Raw genomic sequence first — 15,865 nt, 5'->3', positions numbered from 1 at the left:
TTCTATAAAGCACTCAGTTTTAAAGTTATTTCAAGTGATAAAGTGTTATCAAATGCTCAACGGTTCGCAAAGCCACCTGCAAACTCTATGTGATGCTGTAGCGATTACAGCCTTGACAACACTGAACAGAAGATGATGTAAGCTTGGCTAACCAGAGCTTCACTGGCTAGACTGAATACTTGGTACATCCAGTTACCCGATTATAGATTGGGTAACTTCCTCCATATAACTCACTGAAGCTCGTTCAATCCTGGGACAGTCAGTTCTCAAGTTATCTAAAGATAATGAAGTGGTTTAAGAGACCAGATAAAGGCTGGGATAATACAAATACAGACAAGGATAATACAAAACATGTAGAAACCAAACTTTATGATACAGTGAGAAAGCTTTGGGATTCTGCTGGCTGGATCACAGAGAACTGAGTTAAGTGTCCGCTCAAGCTCATCAGATCACATAGCAAAGCACTACAAGAGTATCCATCACCTTTCAACAGCCATGCTGCATCATGCTATCACTCAGTCACAGCAAAACTAGTAACTTACCTGCCTAATCAGTCCAAAGACAGAGTTAACTACACTGTTACTGTTGATCTATACCTAAAAAATATCTCATTATTTACTAAGGAAAAAAGGGAACTGGAATTTAACTTAATTTCCAGTTTAATTATCAGATGAACCCAAATATTTAAGAAAATTTATTTGTACAGTTTATTTAAGGGTAAGCTCTCCCTAGGTTTATATTTTTGAGTGAACAGGAATGATTTCCTGCTATTTATAAGCAGAATGCATTCCAACAGACCTGTGCACAACATGCTATGGAACACAACTTTCCTCTGTAGAAAAACCTAATTATGACATCCTATAACCTAGAGTATAATTATGCACATGTCTGTAGAGACTTTTCACCACTAGAGAGCCTAAACTTAGAAATTCTGTGCAAAATAATTTTCTAACCCATTCAGGATGTCAACGAAGTCTGTAAAAATAATCTTTCTGAATTCTTCCTCTGCAGCAAGATGACTTTTTGTCCGTATCAGGAAAGACATCATTCTACATGCTTTTGTATTGTTTCAATTTTGATGCTGTAAAACTTGTACAAAAAAGGTGGCAGAAGAAACCAGGTGGTTTGAATCAAGCCTTCTCAGCTCCAGCAGGCAAACCCCTATCCCCTAGGTGGCACTACACCCCTGCTTTCAGCTCCCACTTCTAAAATCCTACCAAAACAGAGATGGGCAGACCAGCACAGAGTTATTTGTTTTGCAAGTATCTTCGATGCACTGAATTCTGTCCTCACCCGAACTCACCATCTGCCAAAGACACCCGATAAGCTCATTTTGTTAACACCAAAATGAGATTCCCTTCCAACAATATTAGAAATATTTAAAATAGGTTATTTCAGCACCAAGAAGTTTAGACAAGAGAGCCAAGACATCATTTCCGTTACATAACTGGAAAAGGAAGGGAAAGCCAAATCTGCAACTCTGATTTAATATCAAATTTCTGTTCCAATTAGGTAAGAGTAAAAAGATTTAAATTTTTTTCTTTTTTTTTTTTCCTTTTTTTTCCCCCCTTCCCTTTTCTTTTGCAATCTTTAGTTTCTGGCAATACTGCTGTGGTACTACTGGTCCTACGTATTACACATCTGAGATAAGCTATAAAATAGCCTATTTATGGATTATAAAAATATCCACAACTTTGTTTTATTTATTGTTTTCTGTTAAAAATACGTGCACCCTCTTCCCAAAATCAAGTACATACTTCTCTGTCACTTCCAGATTTAGAATCAGAGTCAGCATTTATTTCAGTCACAAACAGCTGAGTACAACTGTCCAACATTTTTCAAATCAAAGCGGGGAATGCTAAGGCACAAAGCACATGCAACTCCCCCTCAAGAGTTTTTGGAGAGGTTTCAGCAGAGGAAGCAACATCTGTTATCAAGACTTTTACCATATAAATCAGTTGCAGAATAGTCTCCCTGCATCACTCCCAGCAGTCCTTCTTAAGCACAGAGTAAGATTATTCAGTTTTAACTTCTCTCCAGTCAAAATTGAAGCACGGGAAGTAAAAAAACAATAAAGAGCTCTTGCAGTAGGAGTCAAAGTATAAGCTTAAATTCATATGAAATTTATTACGGTAAAAACAAACACCTCAGAATCCAGTACATTATTGTGTACTAAACTCAAAAATCAGTGAGTTTCAGCGTCCGTGCAAAATGTATTTTCAAACATTAAACCAATCCAAATATGACTTTTCTTTTTACCATTAATCTGCTGCTCTACAGTCTTGAAGCTAGGAATCTAAGAGCATTAGACCCTAATTTACAAACTGTAATTCCTATGCAAGGACTGAAGAACGGAAGAGCATCTAATTTGTATTTATTCTCTGCTTCAAAGTATATCTTAAAATCAGCTAGAGTTATATGGCATTAGCCTATGCATTAATGATACATAGGAGATCTAAACCTAGCAGGTCATAGCTCGTGTTTTTAGTACTTGAGCCAGGATGTGGTTTTATTTATCATAAAACATTTTACAAAATTAAGTGGTATCCACAATGCAGGGGGAGACTTCACCTATGACTGAAATTCTTAAGTGTTACTACCATGATACAACTGCTAAACAAGACCAACCTGCCAAAGTAATCTCTACCATACCTAAAAATTTACAATTACGCATTCATCACTTGTGCTTTTGTCTCTGCTAGATAAAACTACTCATGAGAAATCTTAGTAGCTAGTTTCATCTCTAGTTGCTTTATATCTAAATTAAGATCTAGATAAAAACAGAACAAAAAAAATCCCATGACAGACTTCTTCCATGCCCCACTAGAAGTCTTTCAATTGCACACAAGTTTGAGTTACCCACCTAGCATCAAGTATAGTGCGTGTGAAATATCGAAGGTACTTGAAAATGGACATTGAATCTTGCAGTTTTAAGATTTCCTCTTCTTTGTATTTAAAAAGTGCAAGGGCAAATCGGAATATTACCTGGTAAAGATACATACAATGTTTTGTTCTTTATAACAACAGAATGCACTGATTCTCATTATTATTTATTATAAACTCAAATGAAAAGTGTTACTCTTCCAACAGGTTGCATTTGAGCTATCCAATCACACCTCCCTCTATCTCCCTTCCCTGCCACTCCCTGCCCCGTCCCCTGTTTTCAGAAGTTCCCAAAAACTTCCATTGTAGCCTGTAACCAAGAACCTGCAGTTCTATCCAGAATACAATATTGTGTTTATAGCTTACAAATTCTTTGAAGTTTTGAGTTCCTAATTCAGTTATGGAATAAAAGATTGCTGGGCCTGTTGAATGCATTTATTAAGTTACTTCAGAGCTAAAATTCAGGTTTGCTTTTTAAACAGTGATTTTAACTGACAGGATTCTTGCAAGACAACCTTCCTCCACCCTACACTCAGTAACACCACAGTATTTGTCACCAGGTAACAATTAAGAAAACTTAGCTCATTCACTTCACCTTTGGTCCCTCATACAGGAAGGAGTCCCAGATTTTAAAAAGGATGTCACTAACCACACTGTCCACAAATACCACAAGAAACCAGTTGAAAGTTATGAGAGTATAGTCAACTTTATACTGGTCAAAATGAGCATGCAGTCGGGGAAGCTTCTCACTCATTAAATCCTTGAATACTCGCTGATCAACCTAAAGAGATGACAAATATGACATTATTGCTCCTATTTTTCCAACACATATGTCATTCAAAGTAGGGCTGCTACCAATCTGTAAGTACAAGTTTTTCAAGAGCTAATCAGGAAACCTAGGACTGCCTAGTTAACACTTCTAAGCTAGATCCACCCAAAACACATGTGGCCACCCCAATGCACACCGCCCTTGCTGACACAACCTTTTGCTTCTCAATCCACCCCCAGTCTCACAGGGCTCCTCACACACAGATGTTGTGTTTCTACTACAGGTCTCTAGTGCTGCACTGGTGCAGGAGCACTGGAGCAGAGAACAAGCTGGGGGAAGACTTGGAGGGAGGAGGCAGCACGTACCACAGGATCACCTGGAAGCAGAGGAGTGCTACGGTGTATACTGCTCACAGTACTGCGGAATGCATTCTCACCCTCACTCTCCCAGAGAGCCCATAAGCCCATAACCACACACCACCCCCCTCGGATTTTGAAGAAAGAAATGATAAATCAGCTCAGTCAATGTTGTGAAGCTAAAAATCAGAAGAGGGCTTAAGGACTAGATCTCCAAGCAGGTCACTGAACAGTTATTTCAGTGTTACACTCCAATATTATACTCCATTGTTGCATGTCCAGACAAGGGCCCTGGTGCCTGGAACTCTCCTCTGTCAACTCAGCACATGCCCCACAAAGGCCTATTGGACAGTTTTGGAGGAAAGTTTTTGACTGGCTGCAGTTTACAGGACTAGGCTTTATTTTGGCAGAGCACATACCTGAGATCCTAGCAGCGTCTTCGTATAATAATCACGGGGCATGAAGACTTCCACTATTGTTACTAGACACCAAAAAGCATCTTCCTGTTCCAAGTACAGAAGTGCAATCGCTACCAATCTGAAAACAGGGTTTATTTGGAGAAAAAGATTATTAGAGTATCACCAAACATCTTAAGAACAATTACAATAAAGCCTTTATTTCTGTTCAGAGATAAATGTATTAACAGGAGCGCACTAAACAGCAAAACTGTTAATGAAGTTTAAGAAAGGGCAATGAAATGCCTTCTCAGCCAAGCCAAGTATTTTTATTCATTTAAATGAGAAAACTGATAAAGGCAAAACCAAAGTTATTTGCTAGAAGCCATTTTTCCAGGAACCAAGGCAAATTAAGCTTCCAAAGTCCTAAATATACTGCTCCAATTCCCAGACTTTTGTCTTTCCTTATTGAAGAGGAGAAAGAACAGATGGTTCTTGCACTTCACACAGTTGTTATAAGTTTAGAAAAATCCTTTCCAGCATGTTTACTTTATATCCATTAAGATAAATGTAAGTAACACTTTTGTCTTTATCGACCATTGTCTTTTAAGGAAGATAAAAAGCCCTAAAATATTTCAAAGACTGAATTTGTTCTAAGAATTTCTTGAAGCCAAAAAAAAAAAAAAAACAGCAGCATTACTAGTTTTCCTGCTTCCAATTAGTATTATGAAAGAAAAAAAAAATAAGAGAATAACTTCATGTTGCTGATAGTTGTTTGAATATGAAAAGTAACCTCTAATATATTTCTCCAAGTAAACTTGTTTTATTTCTGTATGCAAGAGGAGCTGTTACAACATGAACTGCTTCTGATGTTACACAGCTTAATAAGCTGATCACACTTCAAAACTTCAGAGAACCAAAGCAAGGAATAAATATTTAATTTGGTTTTAACTTCTGCAAGTATACCCAAATGCAGAATTATTTACAGTAAAACCAAAAATAAAACCAAAAATGCCCCAGGAGAAAATAATGCTGCACAGAAAGTTCAAATTTAGCAAAAACATTTCTAACACCTTCTAGTCTCGAGAGACATGTTGCTCCAAGATGGCAACAGCTGCGTTCTTCAGACATGTCTTGTGACATGCTAGCAACAATATTAATACTAAAAACGTATGATTTACCTACAGAACATAACAACCAGTGATGAATATTCAGAAAAAAGAATACTATGTACTACTACATTATTCACTACCTCTACTACTGGTACCACCACCTCGCTACCTCTACTACATTATTCACTGCCTCTATTCTACTACTGCTTCAGTGCAGTTTCAAATTATAAAGCTGCTCTAGTTCAAAGGTCTTTTACCCTATAAAAGGGGTAAAGTACCCCATTCATAAATTAGTACACAAATTGACATCGATAGTATTATATCATGGAGATGAGGAGGGTGTTAGAACTAACATAACCTGCTTCAAATAACACCTTCCTTTACTACAGATCTCAAAGTACCAAAACTATTTTGGCAAACCCCAACTGCAATGACTTCAAATTTTTCTTAGCCTTGTAACACAAGAATCATCCTTAAACTGAATACTGCAATTCTGAATGAAGACATCCTGAGGGAAATACTGAAATTTGTGGCCTTAACAGTACAAAAAGCTTTCAAGCATTTATTTCTGCTTGTTTAAAAAAACCCAAAAAACTAACAAATTTTTGCACACAAAAGCAAAAAGATCCCCTACAACTGACATGCAGACAATGCAAAACTACATTTAAGTAGCCTATTTCTTATGTGAGTTCACTCCAGTTCCAGTTCTTTTCCCAAGCTGATTTTACAAGTTTCATGATCTAAATCTTCTGTTTTGTTACTGTTTTTTAAAAAAAAAGTGAAAGTTATTTTTTTTATTTAAACAGTATAAGTTATAAGCATACAACCCATAAGGCAAGTGGCTGTCCAAAAGCATGTTGCTAAGGCTGTGATTTGAAAGGCTCATTAAGTGTTTCACTGTATAGTTATAACCAAAGATTTACAGACTCCTACCTGTTGAGCCCTTGGCAATATCCTATATCAGGATTTCTCCACGAAAATGCCAGCAGCACGTTTCGCAGCTTCTGGATCCCTTCAGATGTTGGGGAGGAATAATGTTTGTTGTTTGGCAAAGTTCTCAAGAGATCCAACTCAATTTGTTTAGATGCAGGATTTTGTTTTTCCAGAGCATTTTGAAGCAAGGTTTGGAAGTACCCAGGAACAGTGCTGTCCTTGAATTTTTTAACATGGAGATTGACACACCATTTCCACATCTTGGAACGATGTTCATGTGGAATTCCAGATCGAATAAGATTCTTCAGTTCTACACAGCGCATCATCTCTCTATTCATTGTGCTTGCAAGATAGTTTTCCCATTTCACCCCTGTGGAGATCTCGCGATTTTCACTGAGAGAAAGTGATCTCAGGTCCAAAGCTCGTGATTTTGCTACTAGTTTCTCCTCCTCATCATCCTCTGGGACCGTCTGAAAACCATATATATCATATTCACTGAAACAGAGGAGAAAAAAGAAAAAAGGCTTTTAAAAAAATGTGTTCAGTAGCCCTGAAACTCAAGTTCCCATCCTAAAGTTACTTCAAATATCCCTCAAGCCATTCCCCATAGTTTTCAAGTTTTAACAATTATTATTTAAAATTTTTTCTGAAGTACATCCTTTTTAAATAATTATTTTATAATCCCATATGCAAAAGGCTTTGTGCCCATATTCCAATATACATTACTACAAAGATTAAGCAATTTATTTAAAAACATGGTCAAGTTCAAATGAACCCATCTCTTCAGTAGCTCACCTTCAGTAGCTATATGGCAACATTTGAGTTTAAGTTTTATACGGTATCTCAAAATAATAAATGTTATTTTTACAGCCAAAAGGATTTCATGATGATACTGTATTTCATGAAGGGGAATACATTAAAAACCTCAAATCCTGCAAATATATCCCCACTCTCTGTCTTCCAGTGTTAGGACCGGGCCTACTGACCAAGATACACAAACATTTATTTTAACAGGACCAGATTACCTGACCAGGTGTGGTTTGAAAAACGCTTGTTCTGGTTGTTCACTAGTTTCTGCTTTCAAGGCATCTTCCAGTAACTGTGTGATGACCTCACGAGCAGGACTCTGCTCCTCAGAACAAACAGGAGTTTTCATTTCTTGAAGCAAGATCAAGTATTTACTTTCTATCTGACAGAGTTTGGCTTCCAAGCTAGTATACTGCAGAAAACAATATATAATAGTGTAAGTCTTCAGAAATTTACTTTGTACGGCACTTCTTTTAAAATCCGGTTCAATATTATTCTAATTAGTTTACGTTGCTTAGAAACCTGTAAGTCAAGAACAGTCACCTTTATTTTCCCATTTCTGTAGCACTAGAAAACCTTAAGCAACCCTTATGTGTGGAAAATACAAATTATATATGCATTTTATCACACTACTGTAAAATTCTGTATATAAAGTACTTGGGAAAGAAACCTCAGATACTTGTGGCTTTTTACATAAAGTCTTTTAAGGCAGAAGAGTAGACCAGAGACTTTCTATCACATGTATTTTTACATGAAGAAAATTTGAGCAAGCTTTAATTATCATTACATTGTATGAAGGGCAACTCAATCATTTTGTGCTTTTAAAGTAACAGCTTTAGTCTATGTGTGTTTGAACAATAAGAACTGAAATGGAATTTTAAAGATATGAATTAAGTAATAGCACGTAGGAATTGTAAACACACACCTCCGTGCCAAAAATACAGCATTTAGACCTGGCCACTGTGTGCATCATTTCCAAATAAACAAAAGCAAACCCGACTAGACCATAGCTACAGGTATCCTGCCTTAGCTACGGATGTGTGCATATTTTCCCAGCCCCAGGGCAAGGGAAATCTTCATTATTTACCCACAACTTCTCTACTCTCAAATTCATCTATACAGAAACACACTTCCAAAGTTACAATCACCATACTGTAGTCATCCTTCCTGCTCAGGAGAAAGCTCTACTCAGGGACATACCAGTTCTTCACACATCCTGTCTTTTGCGTACTTCAAGAAAATTATTTCAGCCTTAATTCTGAGGAAAAAAATGTTTTCAGAAATATACATGCCTGTGTTCATAAGCTATGAAAAAGTTCCACCAGTTAATGTGATTTTCAAGTCAATTACTTCTTTCAAGAATCCATTCAGAAAGATTAGTCTGTAAGGACTGGGTTGGGGGGATTTTATTTTTTTTAAGCTATCACATTTAATACATTTAAGTTGTTCCATTTCCATTCCACAGTTATGTTCCCTGAGTAGATTTACAGCTGAATTTTTGAAAACTGCTTTAGACATTGCCAAAATGAGAACATGGTGTGTATTCTGACCTTTGCCTGCCATTCTCTCTCCCTTGCTTCTGCATTTCTTCGTAGAGCAGCAAGTTCCAAAATCTCCTTATTTAAAAATTTATTCTGGGTCTTATAACCCTGAAGGTTGTCCTGTTGATAAAAAAAACAAACTGGATTTTTAATAAAAATATCTTACAAACAGCAAATGCCTACCAGAGTAAGCATACCTTAGAATACAGAACTAGCAGCTACTAATAGGACTTATCATTAAAAATAGCAGGATCAAATGAAATATTATTTTTAAATCAAGTATTATTTTTAGTCTTCCCATAGGTCCAACACACATGCCAAATACGAGCACAGAGGTGTACAGGATGATGCTGTGCCTCACTTGCATCCCTTCCAGTGCTACACTCCCAGCGGAAGGCAGCTGGTCGCTGCTTGCAGTCACGAGGCAGGCCCAGCCCTGCAAGGCTGCACCACCGAGGAGAACAGAAACATGCATGCTGAGTGCACCAGAGAGGTCATGGTGCCACGCATCAGCCAGAAGCACAGACCATGCAACACAAGAAGTGGGGCAAACGCCCCTTGGGTTTTGGTTACTCTCACCAGTCCTCATTTTAAGTACAAGCTTAATGTCTGCCTCCATACAAAAATATAAATCCTTAGCCATAAGCTTCCTTGCCTAATCCACTCAGCTCCAGGCTACAAATATTACCTCTGAAACCTGAGGTTGTGGGAGGAGGGAATGCTGTTACCCTCCCAACAATTACAGTACTCCCACACTCCACAGCATCTACAAGCTTTGGTCTGCTTTCTGCCAAGACCATTGATTTCTACTTTCCATTTTATTTTCCAAAACTTCACAGGCTCACATATAGGAAAGAAAATTATGAATATTTGTACATATTTTAAATGACTTACTTGTATTCCAAATCCCTTGGACTGTTAATCAATTTGGAATACAACATTTATCCAAAGGCAAGAAAGCATGTTTAGAGCAAAGTGGGTAACTTCAGTAATTCCGTTAAGAACTTCTGACGCATTCACTGAGATAGGTTAGAGTGAAAAAAAAAAAGCATTGATAACATCTGGAGCAGCATTAGTAAAACAGGTTCTTACACTCCTCTTTTTTTCTCCTTGGAGCTCCTCTTTGCCATTCCACATGCTCTTTGTTTCCTCACTTTAGATACTTAAGAAAATTTAAAAAAAAAAGCAAGCTTTCTGGTTTTTTTCCTCCATGCTTATATTTTCCTCTTACCCTTACTTTTTCCTGTTCCTTTGATTACTCCTCACATCACTCCTCCTCCACACCAGGGATTACACTACTGAAAGTATGGGACACTGTACTATAGATGTACAGACCAGCTCAAAGTATAAAAGTCCTGTTTAGACTGCCACATAACAGTTCAAAGTGTAGATTCCAAGCAGAGAAAATCTCAGTTGATTAGTATCTTGGAGAACTGCTGTAGTGATCTCCTCAGAGAGTACAGCAGACTAGAAAGTAGTTTCTATAGGGAACAGAGATTCCCCTATCTACCAAGACAGAGACATTGCTCTTACTTTTAGTCTGTCCAGTTCCTGTAGTTCCTTATTAGTACAGGTGGCCATGGAAGAATTTACTGCTCCACTTTGAGAGGATGTATTGTCCTCACATTCGCTGAGTTGACGAGAGAGTTTCATGATCACTTCATCTTTAGCTTGAATAGTTTCCATCAACATACCCAGCCGCTCATTGAGTTCTCCAACTTTACATTTCAGATTCTTTACTTCCTGCTGGAGACTATCTTTTTCCAGATTTAACTTTTCAAGCTGGTTGTTGAGACCCAAAATCTGGTCATCTTTTTGGTGTAACAGCTCTAATTTGTCTTTGGGAACCCCCTCACAAAGACGGCTTGCAAAATATTTATCATATTGGGAAGATCGGACTGTTTGCTGCAGAAGTCGCACAAGTTCCTGAGAATTTTAAAAAAGAAAGATTGTAATGAAGTTTTACGTTTCTAAGTTTTATAACTTAGAAAACTAACATGAAGCAAAAGAAAGCTTTGGAATGGGTTTTGCATCTGAATCATCAGCTTATAACAGACTTCATGGTGCTGTTTTAAGGAAAAAAGGATGGATTTACGTGACATGATTTCTAGCACCCTAACACCTTACAGTGCCCCAGAATCAGCCATGTAATTAACTGACTTGCCACAAGGGAAAAAAAGGAGTTTCCGTGGTCTTTGCAAAAAGGACAGCACCAAACACTCTGAACTAGAACTTTTTTTGGAAACACATCCATCTAACAATTCTACCATTTTCATCTTCTATTCCCCTCACACTAAAAAAGGACAAGTATCTTTGCTCATGGGATTGCAGAGATGCTGGACAATTACATTTATTCACTTGCATGAAAGATGTACATGTTTTGCTTGGGGAATCATGGGTACACACGGATAAAAGAGAAGCTGATTTTTAAGGCAGTTACCCTGAAAGTAAAACCCTACTTGATTCCTTGCTGGAATGAGATCTTACTATGACATTCAAGAACTGAAGGCTGTTACATGCAAGTAAGTCGAAGTGAAATTTAAAAGAAAAGAAATACTGTAAGAGTTTGCTTTAGCTACTACCAGAAGCTCTCTCAAAGCTAAACTGTAAAGGGAAAAAAAAAACAAACACAAACCCCAACAACAAACAAAAAACAACAAACCAACAAATCAAAAACACAAAAACAAACAAAAAAAAACCCCAAACCAAAAAACTACACACAAGGAGATATTCCAGATCAACAATAAACCCTAAGGAAGCAAGAACAGCAGACTGCTCACTCACAAATCTCACTAATCTGGATTATTACCTTTGCTGTTTCCCATGTTTGGTTAATGGTTTAAGACTGTGGAACTGTGGGAAGGTAAGCTCAACCCTAGAAACATGTACAATACTTAACAATGAAACTGGGAATTTTTTTTATTTTTTAAATAGTTCTCTGACACTAATTAAGAATACAAGGACAGAAATAGGAATTGGTTTTATGGAATTCCTGAGAACCTGCTTGTTCAATAATGTATCTGGAACTTTACAAAGACTTGGAAAACCATAAAGATACACCTAGAATGCGCCACTGATTTAGAGGAATTGTTTTAGATAAAACCAAGTATTTAATAAATCTGAGTTATAAGGGCATAGAAGCAAGAACACTGTATGAGAGCAGTACTACAACATACACAGATTTATGGTTAGGCCTATCATTTACAAAACTGTTTGTGATGATGCAGTTAATAAAAAAATAAAAGAGAGAGAGAAGTCAGTCCCTATTCTCCCACCCACTCCTCCAGAATTAAAAGAAGCAAAACCCAAACTAAACAAAAAAAGGACTTGAAAGAAGTTCCTCATGACTTACATATACTAATGGTGAAAGAAGCTGTGATTATCTGCAGGATCCTGGCTGACATGGAGAAAGCTAGCTTCAGATAATTAGACAGATATACACACCAAGTTAATGAACACTGTGCAAATGAAAGTTTTGTTCAGGGATCTAATCTTCAACAGATGTAAAACTTGGTCCTTCTTGTTTCAAGACTCTTTGTAAACAAAGGTTCATTTAGAACCATTATTTTATAACAACCAACCACCTCTTAATGCAGTTAAATGGCCATAAAGGGTAAACTCACAATCACCTGCCAGATCTGTTTGCTTTTGTGCACTTTGCCTGAAGGCTCAATTACCTTTTGGCTCAAAAGATCTTTCTTTAGCTTTTCCAACTCTTCTTGCTGGCTTTGATACTTCAGCTGCAGTTCAGAGACTAGTTTGTTGCCATTACCAGAACACCACTCAGTTGGAGAAGAGTCACTGCTGTTCCGGTTTTTGCTTGATCCAATCATGTCTTTTAACGGGCGCCTTGTTTTGTGTGGCATGCGGCCAAAATCGAAGGGAAAAGCTGAACTAGTCAGTCCTGCATAAAACAATTTCTTCTAGTTCAGTTCACTTAGTAAAAAGGTGTTTCAAAGCATTCAGATTTCCTTTTAAAAATATGGTCATTAAAATTAGACTCTAAGCAGCATTTAAACAGCCCAATACAATGGTGTTAAACAGGCCTCATTTTCCAAGTCGCTTCGTTTGGTGGGAAAAGTACATAGCTCAAAGTCTTCTCCCCTCCCACATAAAAGATTTAGCTCATAAATTAATACTTGTGAAGTAAGACAGGAAGAGAACTTTACAATTCATTACAGAAAATAAAAGGTACCCCTAACTATGGCAAAGTAAACTTTGCTTCAAATAATTAACACCTCAGAAGTGATCAGAGCAAAAATGCCACTGACACCACAGCATACTGTTCTTTTAAGAGGCATTCAGTGTAAGGTTTCACCTCAATTTATATAACCACGGGAGTATCCTTAGAGAGAAGGATGTTTTCTAACAGATGAAATCACTTGGATGTCAGCTAAAGCGCTCTTAAGGAGCTGTAAAAATGTCTTCACATGGTTATTCCAGACACTGGTCAAGTGTGACAATCGGTTACAATGTACAGATGAGCTACCACTGCATATGCATCCCTACTTTTTTCCCCATTTCAGAAGCAAGCCAACATGTATATACATACTTTAGAGTCTAAAGGCAATTCTGCTTCAACGGGTGACACTCAACGGAGTAATCAAAAGCCTCAGCATTTCCCTTCATCCTGTAACTTCGCAACTCAAGTGACAAAACTAGAGACAGTAACTTACTCAGGGGACCTCTAACAGCAGGTAAGAGGGGTTCATACTTATTCTATTGTACCTGAATGGCGGGGACTCCAAACACATCATAAGGAAGTAGGGGTTTTTTAAAAGAATTTACAGAGCTCTGGACGTGGTTTGTGAAGAAAAGATAAGCTTCCACTTATTTCCTGGAGATACACATAACACAGCACACTATACTAAAGAAGGTAAGGCATACGCTCCCCTCCCTTCCTCCCACTTCTACCTTTACTTCCTTCTGCCAGGTGTTTTCTCTTTTCTTCCAAGGCCATCGAGTCCTCCAAGTCTTTTGGGGTTGGATCCAGCAATTCCCACTCTTCGGTGGTATAAAATATGCTCTTGCGGTTTTCGTTATTTCCTTTTCTTAAAGAGGACATTGAATTTCTGTGAAAAAGACAGCAGGAAAAGTGACCAAGACTTCTCCATTTTGCATTTGTTTTATAAAGGGGTTTTTAAGACAACCACTGCAACTGAAACAGCACAAACTAAAAACAAGCTAAAACACAGACAAAACCAGTATCAAATAAAAGCTCAAAGAAAATAAAACATATCCTACTACATAGCACCTGCTATCAACAGTGCTATGTTTCAAGAACAGAAGAATTATTTCGCTTTAACAGGATATTAGTATCTAGGAGACCACTACAGCCTTTTGCGTCATCCTGTGTTTTATCCTTGCTTTGGAAGTGGGGAAAAAACAAAACAAACCACAATTAAGGTTTAGAAGCAGCATCTCTTTATAGATCAACTATTGTAGCTTAGAAGTTTAGGCTACCTGCCAAGCATTAAAAGAACAGCATGCAGTCAAAACGCATGTATGTTATAGTTTCATTTTCTGGATTAATGTCAAACTTGGGATCATCCAATAGACCTGCTGTAGCTGAATCGCTGATGACAAACTCCTTAGCAGTTTTCCTTTCCTAAGGTGGAATGTTGCCAATTATCTGCAAGAACATTTCAGAGGCAACCTCTAAATTCCAGCCAGATAATTCCACAGAAGAACAAAATGTTTCACGAGCAGGATGAGATTATCCTATCCAGCTTCCCCCACAACCATCACGTAATCTGAAACGTTTAAGTACAGACTTATGTCCACAAGTATTAATGTAGCTCAGTATTGTGAAGTCTTTGTTCAACTAGAGATTCTACGTCAACCCATATGAATAAGTTAAATATTTTAGGTATAAAGCTGGAAATATATTTAGTGTCTCAGCATTTTCCACACAGTCTGTGTAAGATGGAGGCCCACAAAGATGCTTTCATTCAGCCACGTTCTCTCTTCTTACTCTTCAAACCTTAAGCAGAAAGTAACCCATATTGCACCTTCAAGATCATTTGATGAGTCAATCCAGTCTTTCAGCTTCACAAGAGATTAACATTTAATCAAAGTAAACTCTAAGCTAATCATTATGCAGTACAAAATTCCTACAGTCTGCTGAACTGATTAATAATCAAGTACAATTTAAAAATAATCTAAAGGTTATTAATAAAACTACTTCAACAAGCAATTTGCAAACTTGACAAAGACTTAATTATACTACACACTTAAACCTTCTTCCAGAAAGAATCACAATTTCTGTTGGGGGCAAGAAGCCTCATTTCATTTTTTAGACCTTCCGTTCAAATTAAACAGATCATATTGGGTGATGATTAACATATTTCGTAGGGCACCCAAAATTAGTAAGTGTCCCTTGGCATCTCTACAGCTGTTCTCTGAATAGTGGCTGCTCTCTTACCATGCAACTCCACAACCGCCTGTTCTGCTTTTGGACAACTTCAGTATTTAAAGCCTGTCTGAACACCACCTTTTAAAGCTTGGAAAAAAAAAAAATCACAAGGAACAAGAAGTCAAATGAATTCTAGAAAAGCTTCTTCAAAAACTGCTGTCAGGCCCATGAACAATCAGAGCTGATGCTGAATTTTGTAAAGCTTTTGCATAGGATTGTTAAGAGCACTAAAGTAGCACTGCTTCATTGCTTTCTAATAGATTAGAAGTAGGCAGTTGAATTTAAAAAACAGTATTTATTTTCCTAAGCATAGTGTGACAAGTACAATCGGACACACAATGCAAGACCTGATCATACGATCTAATGATTCTGTATTTTGAAGTATTTTGGGTTTAAGCCTTATTTTATTATTATATAACTTACTATAATTATTATATAGCTTACTATAATTCAGTATGTTTCCAACTCTATATTCCACATAAATAAGAGATGCAAGTAACTGACAGCATAAAGATGAAAAAAATTCAGGACTAAACATATATACATGCCAATTGGTACTCGAAAACAGATTTTTAAGAAGTGGAAAAGCATGTTTCAACTGTAGATACTGTAAATATACACGTAGCTTAACTCCAAGACATATTCTTCACTTTT

General features: G+C 37.2%; 1 protein-coding gene across 1 annotated transcript in view; it reads right to left on the bottom strand.

Annotated features, from left to right (window-relative positions):
• The window catches only part of TBC1D2B (TBC1 domain family member 2B), a 36,133-nt gene that overhangs the window by 4,073 nt on the left and 16,195 nt on the right, over window positions 1–15,865 (bottom strand). The window contains exons 4-12 of the mRNA XM_059823869.1: window positions 13,711–13,868; window positions 12,474–12,700; window positions 10,330–10,722; window positions 8,806–8,916; window positions 7,474–7,667; window positions 6,449–6,943; window positions 4,428–4,545; window positions 3,479–3,664; window positions 2,864–2,985 (exon numbers count right to left, since the gene is read on the bottom strand). Of these exons, the coding sequence (XP_059679852.1) occupies window positions 2,864–2,985; window positions 3,479–3,664; window positions 4,428–4,545; window positions 6,449–6,943; window positions 7,474–7,667; window positions 8,806–8,916; window positions 10,330–10,722; window positions 12,474–12,700; window positions 13,711–13,868 (2,004 nt within the window). The remainder of the gene's footprint in view (window positions 1–2,863; window positions 2,986–3,478; window positions 3,665–4,427; window positions 4,546–6,448; window positions 6,944–7,473; window positions 7,668–8,805; window positions 8,917–10,329; window positions 10,723–12,473; window positions 12,701–13,710; window positions 13,869–15,865) is intronic.

The sequence above is a fragment of the Gavia stellata genome, chromosome 13, assembly GCF_030936135.1.
Source record: "Gavia stellata isolate bGavSte3 chromosome 13, bGavSte3.hap2, whole genome shotgun sequence".
In the NCBI taxonomy this organism is placed as follows: Eukaryota; Metazoa; Chordata; class Aves; order Gaviiformes; family Gaviidae; genus Gavia; species Gavia stellata.
Note: the sequence above shows the minus strand (reverse complement) of the source record. Positions and strands in the feature narration are given on the sequence as shown.